The sequence below is a fragment of the Salmo salar genome, chromosome ssa13 (assembly GCF_905237065.1).
Source record: "Salmo salar chromosome ssa13, Ssal_v3.1, whole genome shotgun sequence".
Lineage (NCBI taxonomy): Eukaryota > Metazoa > Chordata > Actinopteri > Salmoniformes > Salmonidae > Salmo > Salmo salar.
The window spans coordinates 109,791,150-109,803,733 of NC_059454.1; the positions used below are offsets into that span (position 1 = coordinate 109,791,150).

At 43.4% G+C, this 12,584-nt stretch overlaps 1 protein-coding gene across 2 annotated transcripts in view; it reads left to right on the forward strand.

The window, feature by feature from the left end:
* LOC106568549 (metalloprotease TIKI1) overlaps nucleotides 1–12,031 on the forward strand; it is a 150,216-nt gene extending 138,185 nt beyond the window's left edge. The window contains exons 6-8 of one of the 2 annotated variants that reach the window (XM_045692666.1): nucleotides 1,211–1,492; nucleotides 9,948–10,073; nucleotides 11,558–12,031. In XM_045692666.1, coding sequence (XP_045548622.1) covers nucleotides 1,211–1,492; nucleotides 9,948–10,073; nucleotides 11,558–11,612 — 463 coding nt within the window. In that variant the 3' untranslated portion in view covers nucleotides 11,613–12,031. Of the gene's footprint in view, nucleotides 1–1,210; nucleotides 1,493–9,947 lie in introns of both variants that reach the window. The other variant, XM_045692665.1, reaches the window with a different exon arrangement.
* Nucleotides 12,032–12,584: the final 553 nt, after the last annotated feature.

Here is a 12,584-nt window from a genome sequence, read left to right on the forward strand (position 1 = left end):
TATTGAGTTGCAACCACTTTTGCCCTCAGAATTCCACAGGGATGCTGGTCCATGTTGACTCCAATACTTTAGTTGTGTCAAGTTGACTGGAGGACCATTCATGATTCACACAGGAACCTGTTGAGCGTGAAAAACTCAGCAGCGTTGCAGATCTTGACACACTCAAACCGGTGCACCTGGCACCTACTACCATACCCCGTTTAATGACACTTCAATCTTTTGTGTTGCCCGTTCACTCATCTGAATGGCACACATACACAATCCATGTCTCCATTGTCTCAAGGCTTAAAAATCCTTCTTTAACCCGTCTCCTCCCCTTCATCTACACTGATTGAAGTGGATTTAACAAGTGACATCAATAAGGGATCATATCATTCACCTGGATTCACCTGTTCAGTCCAAGTCTTCGAAAGAGCAGGCGTTCTTAATGTTTTGTACGCTCAGTGTACATTTGAACAGCCATCCACAACAAACACAATCCGTAAGGCACAAATAGCTAAATGAGAGAGCAGCAGTGTGATTCACATTAATGCGCTATGTAGATATCAATAATAAGTGATATCCGTATCACCGTAGACTACACCACTGCTGTCATCCTTACCTCCAAGCGTTTATTCAAGTTGGATCATCTTTGGATGTCGACAGCAGTCGCACCATTGGAAGACTTGGACTGTAGCCTTCTATTCCTGCAATTCATCAAACACATCTGGTCTGTCATCATAGTGGTCTCTGATTGGTGGTCATCATTTGGTGTGTCATCATAGTGGTTCGTCTCTGATTGGTGGTCATCATTTGGTGTGTCATCATAGTGGTCTCTGATTGGTGGTCATCATTTGCTGTGCCATCATAGTGGTCTCTGATTGGTGGTTGTGGGCAGACTCGTGCAGGTGTTACCAACAAAATTAAACTTACGCCTTTTTTTAACATTTTGATTTGAATATCATTGAGAAAACAGAAAGGTGTCCAAAAATGTGTTTCGCAAACATCCTTTCGGGAATTTAAAAGTCATTCTAGAAGTAATAATATACTTTTTTCAAAAGTATCTGATTACAATATCTTTGCTGGTAATTTAACAGATTACAGTTACCGTTTTTGGATATCCCGTTACATGGCATCCCATTACTCCCCAACCATGACTGTTCAGATGTTAAATCCAAGTCCTTTTAACAACCGTTTCCTATTTCTAACATTACTCTCTCCATCACCGCAGTCGATCGATATCGGCCCCCGACCAGACGGGTCGTTCTCTGGGTCAGAACCTGGATGAGTCCCCTTACCTGGAGCCTTTCCTCCACGAACTTCATGACGAGGAGCAACAGCACCCTCTGCAGGACAACCCACTACCCCACATACTGCTGCCGCCTCATCGCTCCCACAGCCTGGAGCTGATGGACACGCTGGACCGCAAGCTGAAGCAGAAACGACGAACCAAACAGAGGAAACACCAGAGAAACGGACAGTTTAATGACCTCTGGGTCCGCATCGAAGAGAGGTGAGATGTGTGTTACTGATCTATTGAGAAAAGCCCTAAAGATTTTAGTACTACAATGATATAAGTGTACGTCAGTTGGGTCGTAGGTTCAATTCTCACAGAGATCGCTTTGGATAAAAGCATCTGCTAAATTGTATATATTAAATAACTATGGGTGGTGGTTAGCTTAGCATACCAGCATCTTATTGGGTCGGCAGGTAGCCTAGTGGTTAGAGTGTTGGGCCGGTAACCTAAAGGTTGCGAGATCGAATCCCTGAGCTGACAAGGTAAAATGTCATCCTAAACAAGGCAGTTAACCCCACTGTTTCTAGGCTGTCATTGAAAATAAGAATTTGTTCTTTAACTGACTTGCCAAGTTAAATAAATACAATTATTATGAAGTTATGTTCCTTAAAATGTGACATCACAGGTTTTTACATTCACCTCATCTAGATGTCAAGACAGTTGGTCCAGGGGGGGTTCAGTTGAGTAGCAAATCTTGTCCTAGGTAGCTTTCGCTTTGCGGCTTAAGTCTGGCCAGTGTACTTGTCAGTACTGGGTGTTACTGCTCTGTCAAGGGAGATCTAACCTTTAACTGGCACTTCCTGTTAGAGACCATGGCAGGCACAACCACCAATCATATCACATCACAACCACCAATCATATCACATCACAACCACCCCATGAGATAATTTTTTTTTTTTACCCCCAACATACATGTTATTTATGGGAATTTATGGGAATTTGTCAAGAATGGTTCTCTACTGGTTCAGTGTTATGGAAAGAAAATATGTCCAGGAAGATTGTAGCTGCAGGCAAGAGAACTTTGTGACAAAAACATGATCCTATTTTCAGAAATTTGACTAAGATCACAAAGAGAGAGAGCAATGTTGAATTTGCTATAAAGAATAACCACACAATTGTTCCATGGTTGATTCTCTGACTGACTGGTTATATATAAATATAGGGTCAGTTTCCTAAACCCGGGACTGAAAAGCTCAATGGAAAATGTCAATTGAAATGGAAACCAGCCTTTAATTTAATATAAAATATCTAGGAATTATCATAGACATAAGTCATGTTATAGCTTGACCGATTTAGCTTTTTAACTGTCAAGGCTGACAAAGGGATGAATGCTAAATTCAAAATAATCCTTTTTTAGTCATTTTAATTAAACAAGTACATTCAGTTGTCTTCCTCCACGCGGCCAATAGTAGTTGTCAAATCTATCCTGAGGCAAATGGGGCAATGGGTGGAAACTGGCTCCAGATTCGAACCGGCCAGTCGTTTGTCGTCTTTCTTGTTGACACAGATGGAGAGTATGAATGTAATTTACAATTTCAAACACTGAAACAATTTATCCCTACTTCCATTTCTGTGTTTCTGCCTGCTGAAAGTCCAGGACCTGTCAGACGGCCGGCTCGCTCCAGTCCTCGAAGGCCTCCTAGCAGCCAGAAACCGCCTGTTTTTTCAGACTTTATTTATTTATTCTACATGGAAAATAAAGCTGAACATTTAGTATGCATTCCAAATGGCAACCTATTCCCTATGGGCGCTGGTCAACAGTAGTGCACCCTATTCCCTATGGGCGCTGGTCAACAGTAGTGCACCCTATTCCCTATGGGTGCTGGTCAACAGTAGTGCACCCTATTCCCTATGGGCCCTGGTCAACAGTAGTGCACCCTATTCCCTATGGGCCCTGGTCAACAGTAGTGCACCCTATTCCCTATGGGCGCTGGTCAACAGTAGTGCACCCTATTCCCTATGGGCGCTGGTCAACAGTAGTGCACCCTATTCCCTATGGGCGCTGGTCAACAGTAGTGCACCCTATTCCCTATGGGCCCTGTTCAACAGTAGTGCACCCTATTCCCTATGGGCCCTGGTCAACAGTAGTGCACCCTATTCCCTATGGGCGCTGGTCAACAGTAGTGCACCCTATTCCCTATGGGCGCTGGTCACTATAAAGGGAATGGGGACAGAGCCATAGACAATCCCCAGTCCTGAAATGAAAATCTCCTGATGTTTCTAGACACATGTAGTCTACTTCAGGTCTGGAAAATGTTTTCATTTGGAACATTTTCATTAATATTCTGTACTTTGATCCAGGAACGGTAGCCTGCAGAGTTTTCCTCTAAACATATGGCAGTTTGTCCCAAATGGCACCCTATATAGTGCACTACTTTAGACCAGAGCCCTGTAGAACCCTATTCCCTATATAGTGTACTACTTTGGACCAGAGCCATTGTACTATATAGGGAATAGTGTGCCATTTGGGACACAAACAAACATCTCTCTAGTTGGTGTACAGAACAGTGCGTTTCCAGTAGAGAGGAATATCTCTCTAGTTGGTGTACAGAACAGTGTGTTTCCAGTAGAGAGGAATATCTCTCTAGTTGGTGTACAGAACAGTGTGTTTCCAGTAGAGAGGAATATCTCTCTAGTTGGTGTACAGAACAGTGTGTTTCCAGTAGAGAGGAATATCTCTCTACAGAACAGTGCGTTTCCAGTAGAGAGGAATATCTCTCTAGTTGGTGTACAGAACAGTGCGTTTCCAGTAGAGAGGAATATCTCTCTAGTTGGTGTACAGAACAGTGTGTTTCCAGTAGAGAGGAATATCTCTCTAGTTGGTGTACAGAACAGTGTGTTTCCAGTAGAGAGGAATGTCTCTCTAGTTGGTGTACAGAACAGTGCGTTTCCAGTAGAGAGGAATATCTCTCTACAGAACAGTGTGTTTCCAGTAGAGAGGAATATCTCTCTAGTTGGTTTGATGCGTGGCCACAATGCAGACGTTTACATTTCAGTCATTTAGCAGACACTCTTACCCAGAGCGTCTTACAGTTAGTGAGTGTATACATTTTCATACTGGTCCTCTGTAGGCATCTGAACCCACAAGCCTGACGTGGCAAGCACCATGCTCCGTGTGGCTCAGTTGGTAGAGCATAGTGTTTGCAATGCCAGGGTTGTGGGTTCGATTCCCATGGGGGACCAGTACGAAAAAAAAATTAAATGTATGAAATGTATGTATTCACTACTGTAAGTCACTCTGGATAAGAGCGTCTGCTAAATGACTAAAATGTCAATGTAAGTGAGCCACACTGGACTGATTATGCCTGCTGAGTGTACTGGCAACACTTTGTGATGCATGTTTAACTATAATAAACCTGAGTCCATCCCAAATGGAACGATTGCACTGTATAGTGCATGACCAGGGTTCATCATAGGGTGCCATATGGCCCTGGTCTAAAGTAGTGTACTATATAGGGAATAGGGTTTCATAGGGCTCTGGTCTAAAGTAGTGCACTATATAGGGAATAGGGTTCCATAGGGCTCTGGTCTAAAGTAGTGCACTATATAGGGAATAGGGTTCCATAGGGCTCTGGTCTAAAGTAGTGCACTATAGAGGGAATAGGGTTCCATAGGGCTCTGGTCTAAAGTAGTGCACTATATATAGGGAATAGGGTTCTATAGGGCTCTGGTCTAAAGTAGTGCACTATAGAGGGAATAGGGTTCCATAGGGCTCTGGTCTAAAGTAGTGCACTATAGAGGGAATAGGGTTCCATAGGGCTCTGGTCTAAAACAGTGCTCTAAAGTAGTACCCTATTCCCTATATAGTGCACTACTTTAGACCAGAGCCCTATGGAACCCTATTCCCTATATATAGTGCACTACTTTAGACCGGAGTCCCTATTCGCTATATATAGTGCACTACTTTAGACCAGAGCCCTATGGGCCCTGATGCACTATTTAGGAAATATGGTTCCATTTGGAACGCTCCCTAGTCATCACAGGACTGACTGCTGACTCCTGGTCCATTATACATTCACCACTTTACCAGAGTTTAGTCCTTTCCTTTCAACTTGAAATATGTGGCAATTACAACTTCAATTGAACATTGTATAATGAATTTAATTCGATTTTTTTGAATTTCTGTATATTTTCTATTTTCTTTACTAATGGAAGCTAGTTACTGGGTTGGCTTTTTCGCTCAACCAATAAGGGCAGGCAGAGAAACCGGTGTGTTTGTTGTGATTGGCTGAGACCCAGTCAGCCCATCCCCAGTTCCTGGTTCTAATAGGCTACGTTAAACAGGACTCTTTTCAAGCCATTTCGCCTGGTGGGAGCGGTGCTATAGATTGGCCATAGATTTCAGCATACATACGGGTGAGTCAGTCAGTGTCGATAACTAGCTGAGCACTCGTTCATGTCCGGATTGTGTAATCTAGTCAACACATCGCTAAACCGTAGAGTACAGACTTGCTAAACCTAGCCTCAGTAATGGACGATACTGATTCATCAGGGAGCCACAAAGATGAAGTAAACAAATTGAATCGCTGAATTCACGTTATGTTTGCTATTTCATGCGGACACAGAATAGAAAGAAGATAAACAAATGATTTTGGGTTCCAATTTCGCATTGTTTAAAGTTCACGCAAAGTAATGAGACTGGGTGTGTAAATATCGTAAAATTGGTCTCATGTATAGGCCCTCGAACACAAACTAAATGAAACTAAACCCATCAGCCTGCAACGCAAATAATTAATCTCAGTGATTGACAGGTATCCTATATACACTACATTACCACATTTACCCGAAAGTATGTGGACAGCTGCTCGTCCAACATCTCATTCCAAAGTCATGGGCATTAATATGGAGTTGGTCCCCACCTTTGCTGCTATAACAGCCTCCACTCTTCCTGGAAGGCTTTCCACTAGATGTTGGAGCATTGCTGAGGGGACTTGCTTCCATTCAGCCACAAGAGCATTAGTGAGATCGGGCACTGATGTTGGGCGGTTAGGTCGGGCTCGCAGTCGGAGTTTCAATTCATCCCAAAGGTGTTCGATGGGGTTGAGGTCAGGGTTCTGTGTAGGCCAATCAAGTTCTTCCACACCGATCCCGACAAACAATTTCTGTATGGACATCGCTTTGTGCAAGGGGTCATTGTCATGCTGAAACAGGAAAGGGCCTTCCCCAAACTGTTGCTACAAAGTTGGAAAGCACAGAATCATCCAGAATGTCATTGTATGCTGTAGCATTAAGATTTCCCTTCACTGAAACTAAGGGGCCCGAACCATGAAAAACAGCCCCAGACCATTATTCCTCCTCCACCAAACTTTACAGTTGGCACTATGCATTGGGGCAGGTAGCGTTCTCCTGCATCCACCAAACCCAGATTCGTCCGTCAGACTGCCAGATGGTGAAGAGTGATTCATCACTCCAGAGAACACGTTTCCACTGCTCCAGAGCCCAATGGTGGCGAGCTTTACACCACTTGGCATTGCGCATGGTGATCTTAGGCTTGTGTGTGGCTTCTCAGTCCTTAAAACCCATTTCATGAAGCTCCCGACAAACAGTTCTTGTGCTGACGTTGTTGCTTCCAGAGGCAGTTTGGAACTCGGTAGTGAGTGTTGTAACCAAGGACAGATTTTTACACGCTACGCGCTTTAACACTCGGCGGTCCCGTTCTGTGAGTTTGTGTGGCCTACCACTTCGTGGCTGAGCCGTTGTTGCTCCTAGACGTTTCCACTTCACAATAACAGCACTGACAGTTGACCCGGGCAGCTCTAGCAGGGCAGACATTTGACAAACTGGCTTGTTGGAAAGGTTTCATCCTATGACAGTGATACGTTGAAAGTCACTGAGTTCTTCAGTACGGCCATTTTTACTACCAATGTTTGTCTATGGAGATTGCATGGCGGTGTGCTCATTTTTTATAAACCTGTCAGCAACGGGTGTGGCTGAGAAAGCTGAATCCACTAATTTGAAGGGGTGTCCACATACTTTTGTGTATAAAGTGTATATTATACATTGTTTACTTTTGGGAAAGCTACCAAGTGGCTGGAACAGTTATCTACTGTTAATTTGAACAAATGTAAATTATGTTCTTATATCAAAGATTGTCAACTATAAAGTATAAACCCACTAAAGCTTAATTTACCAATGAGGTCCCAGGCGGAGGGTTCACAGCTGAACGTGGACGCGCATTGAATCCCACACCTACAGTCCACTACCTGGCAACTGTCCACTACCTGACAACAGTCCACTACCTGGCAACAGTCCACTACCTGGCAACTGTCCACTACCTGACAACAGTCCACTACCTGGGAACAGTCCACTACCTGACAGCAGTCCACTACCTGGGAACAGTCCACTACCTGACAACAGTCCACTACCTGACAGCAGTCCACTACCTGACAACAGTCCACTACCTGACAACAGTCCACTACCTGGGAACAGTCCACTACCTGACAACAGTCCACTACCTGACAACAGTCCACTACCTGGCAACAGTCCACTACCTGGCTGCAGTCCACTACCTGACTGCAGTCCACTACCTGACAACAGTCCACTACCTGACAACAGTCCACTACCTGACAACAGTCCACTACCTGACAACAGTCCACCACCTGACAACAGTCCACTACCTGACAACAGTCCGCCACCTGACAACAGTCCGCTACCTGACAACAGTCCACCACCTGACAACAGTCCACCACCTGACAACAGTCCGCCACCTGACAACAGTCCGCTACCTGACAACAGTCCACTACCTGACAACAGTCCACTACCTGACAACAGTCCACCACCTGACAACAGTCCACTACCTGACAACAGTCCGCCACCTGACAACAGTCCGCTACCTGACAACAGTCCGCTACCTGACAACAGTCCGCTACCTGACAACAGTCCACTACCTGACAACAGTCCACTACCTGACAACAGTCCACCACCTGACAACAGTCCACCACCTGACAACAGTCCACTACCTGACAACAGTCCACCACCTGACAACAGTCCACTACCTGACAACAGTCCGCTACCTGACAACAGTCCGCTACCTGACAACAGTCCGCTACCTGACAACAGTCCGCTACCTGACAACAGTCCACCACCTGACAACAGTCCACCACCTGACAACAGTCCACTACCTGACAACAGTCCACCACCTGACAACAGTCCGCTACCTGACAACAGTCCGCTACCTGACAACAGTCCGCTACCTGACAACAGTCCGCTACCTGACAACAGTCCGCTACCTGACAACAGTCCGCTACCTGACAACAGTCCACCACCTGACAACAGTCTACTACCTGACAACAGTCCACTACCTGACAACAGTCCACCACCTGACAACAGTCCGCTACCTGACAACAGTCCACTACCTGACAACAGTCCACCACCTGACAACAGTCTACTACCTGACAACAGTCCACTACCTGACAACAGTCCACCACCTGACAACAGTCCACTACCTGACAACAGTCCACTACCTGACAACAGTCCACTACCTGACAACAGTCCACTACCTGGCAACAGAGGAGCACCACAGATATTGAGATGAGTGAGATGCAACACTTCGCTCTCACACAGTATCTGCACATGTGCACGGGTTCGCTTCACACTGTTACAGCGAGGTAGCCAGGACACCAAAACAGCGAAGAAGATTGAGCCTCACGCGTCAACTCTATTAGTTGTTGCGGAAATGTACCCACTATGATGTTTACTTTCTGCCTCTATGTCATATTGCTAAGTTTACCTTTCAACTAGGAACAGTATTAATGTTAGGGATCGTGTAGAAACAGTTCAAGTAGGAACAGTATTAATGTTAGGGATCGTGTAGAAACAGTTCAACTAGGAACAGTATTAATGTTAGGGATCGTGTAGAAACAGTTCAACTAGGAACAGTATCAATGTTAGGGATCGTGTAGAAACAGTTCAACTAGGAACAGTATTAATGTTAGGGATCGTGTAGAAACAGTTCAACTAGGAACAGTATCAATGTTAGGGATCGTGTAGAAACAGTTCAAGTAGGAACAGTATTAATGTTAGGGATCGTGTAGAAACAGTTCAAGTAGGAACAGTATTAATGTTAGGGATCGTGTAGAAACAGTTCAACTAGGAACAGTATTAATGTTAGGGATCGTGTAGAAACAGTTCAAGTAGGAACAGTATTAATGTTAGGGATCGTGTAGAAACAGTTCAACTAGGAACAGTATTAATGTTAGGGATCGTGTAGAAACAGTTCAAGTAGGAACAGTATTAATGTTAGGGATCGTGTAGAAACAGTTCAACTAGGAACAGTATTAATGTTAGGGATCGTGTAGAAACAGTTCAACTAGGAACAGTATTAATGTTAGGGATCGTGTAGAAACAGTTCAACTAGGAACAGTATCAATGTTAGGGATCGTGTAGAAACAGTTCAAGTAGGAACAGTATTAATGTTAGGGATCGTGTAGAAACAGTTCAACTAGGAACAACGTAGAACAGATCCTCTGTGAGCGACAGACAACAGTGTTGCTGTTTTGTTTAGGAAAGTCATACTGAGATGACATAATATTTATTTCAAGGGAGAGTCTGAGACCATGTTGTTGGCAGGGAATGTGTGCCCTCATCTCTCAACCCACAGATGGACATAACACACTGATTACTATCCAAGATTAATCTAACATGCAATCCTCTTGTCTCTCTTGTCTCTCAGCACCACAGTGGAGTCCCCCCCTCCTCCTCCTCCGCTGGTCCGTATTATTAATGGTTACATCACGGTACGGCCTCACCACCACGACCGCGAGAGAGGCCACGCCCATGGCAGAGCCAATTACAACAGGTTGTTGTCAGGCTCCTCCACCTCTACGCCCTTGTGTGTCTTCTGGTTACTTTTTACAGTGTTGTGTCATTTCTGGACTCTCTAAACCCTCCTGCTAACATCTGGACTCTAATACCAGATCTGTACAGGAGGTTGTTGGTTTAAAATCCTCCTGGTAACATCTGGACTCTAGTAGCAGCTCTAGTCTAAAGCACGAGGTTATTGGTTCAAATCCCTTCTGCTCACAATGAATAATCTATTTCAACACACAATGGGGGCGAATCCAAACTTTCCCTTACGTCATATTTTCAGTTAATCATGCATTGATGTCGAGTGACAGTGTGACTTAAAGGGATACTTCAGGATTTTGGCAATTAAGCCATTTATGTACTTTCCCAGAGTCAGATAAATTCATGGATACAATTTGTATGTCTCTGCATCTAGTATGAAGAAATGTACAGGTAGTTTCGCGAGCCAATGCTAACTAGCGTTAGCGCAATGACTGAAAGTCTATGTTATCTACTAGCATGAAATTGCGCTAACGCTAGTTAGCAACTTCCTTTAAACTGCCCTCAAGGGGGCATAAAAATGGTATCCACAAGTTCATCTGACTCTGGAGAAGTAGATAAAGGGCTTTATTGCCAAAATCCTGCAGCATCCCTTTAATGGAAGTTAGGATTGGTCCAAATCCATCTCAACAGGATCTTTTTACGTGTTTTATTATTTCAAATGTTTTTTTTTGTTGTTGTTTTTTTTACAGCAGCGACATATTAGAATAAACCCAAACGGCTCCTACTCTAACAAGTTTGTTTTCTTCCAATTTATTCTTCACTTTTTGAAGAATGTGTTTCGTATCGCATAATACTGTGGGAATTGTATATATCTACATATTATAGATTGTATTTTAGAAATATGACATTTTTAAACGGTCGAATGTGTTTTTGTTTATTGTTGTTGTTGTTTATAAATAGATACAGTATATTTTCTAGACTAAAGCTGGTACTAACCACCATAACCCGTATTTGACAGCCTGGTTCCCGATCTGTTTGTGCTGTCTTGGCATTGACCATTGGGCAGGGGTATTGAAATTACGAGCCTAGAGGTCCATAATACTGCTGGTTTTATGTTCCACCTGATAATTAATTGCATCCACCTGGTGCCCCAGGTCTAAATCGGTCCTTGATTTAGAGGCAATCAACAGTGGAACTGACTTCAAGGTCAAGATTTTGAATTGGCTATGTTATAGGAGTTGGCAAGACAGAACAAATATACCTGGAACCAGGCTACATATCTCTTCTAGGTTGAAATGTGACGTCGGGGAGAAACGATCCAAACCAGTGTTATCTACGGCTTGTTGTTTGTCTATCGTATGCTGAGAGAATTATGTTTTTAATATTTTTACATAATGTGTTTAATTTATTTAACTTTATAGTTATAGGTAATGTAAACATGTCTTGTGATTGTTATTGCTCATCCCAATGTGATTTTCTTCATTCTCTCTCCAGCCTCCCAGTCAGCCTAAAAGGCTGGTTTATACGAGGTCAAACAACACGTCTGTAGACTACTAGAATGTGACGTGTCCACAGATCGTCTTTAGAACGACAGTAAATCAACCTTAAGTTTGGATCATGTACTACTGTATAGCAGCAGATTGATGAAATGAGTTATATGCTGTTGTAGCTCACTGAAATGAGTTGAATAAGGTTGTAGCTCACTGAAATGAGTTGTATCTTGTTGTAGCTCACTGAAATGAGTTGTATCCTGTTGTAGCTCACTGAAATGAGTTGTATAAGGTTGTAGCTCACTGAAATGAGTTGTATCTTGTTGTAGCTCACTGAAATGAGTTGTATCCTGTTGTAGCTCACTGAAATGAGTTGTATCCTGTTGTAGCTCACTGACATTTCAATTGTGAGGCATGAGATGATTGAAATATTTTTTGCAAAAATGTTGAGAACAATAAAAATATTTATCTAGTTAAACGTTTGAGTCAGATGACTTTGTTAGAACGTTTCCCCTGCACCATTGATTAGCAGAATCACTCAGAGGAGAATGTCAGAAGAGTCATATTTACATTTAACATTTTAGTCATTTAGCAGACGCTCTTATCCAGAGCGACTTACAGTAGTGAATGCATACATTTCATACAATTTCATACATTTCTTTTTCTGTGCTGGCCCCCCCGTGGGAATCGAACCCACAATCCTGGCGTTGCAAACACCATGCTCTACTCTACCAACTGAGCTACGTTCGTAATCACATTTTCTGGTTTCTGGTATATTACTGTAATATACAACACTGGCATGTCTGCAGATTATGTAACTTTTATCTAAACAGGGATGTCTTCTGTTGTAGCATATTTAACGGATGGTCTGTGAGCTTCCACACAACATGAGTGACATGGTATTTAACCCCCCCCCCTTGGGGCTGTTAGAGTACGATGCAGGCCCAAAATGTTCCAGAATAATCCTTTCCCAAACTCAAATGATCCAGAGACATGATACTTGGCAGATCTGCTTCATAATATTTCATTAC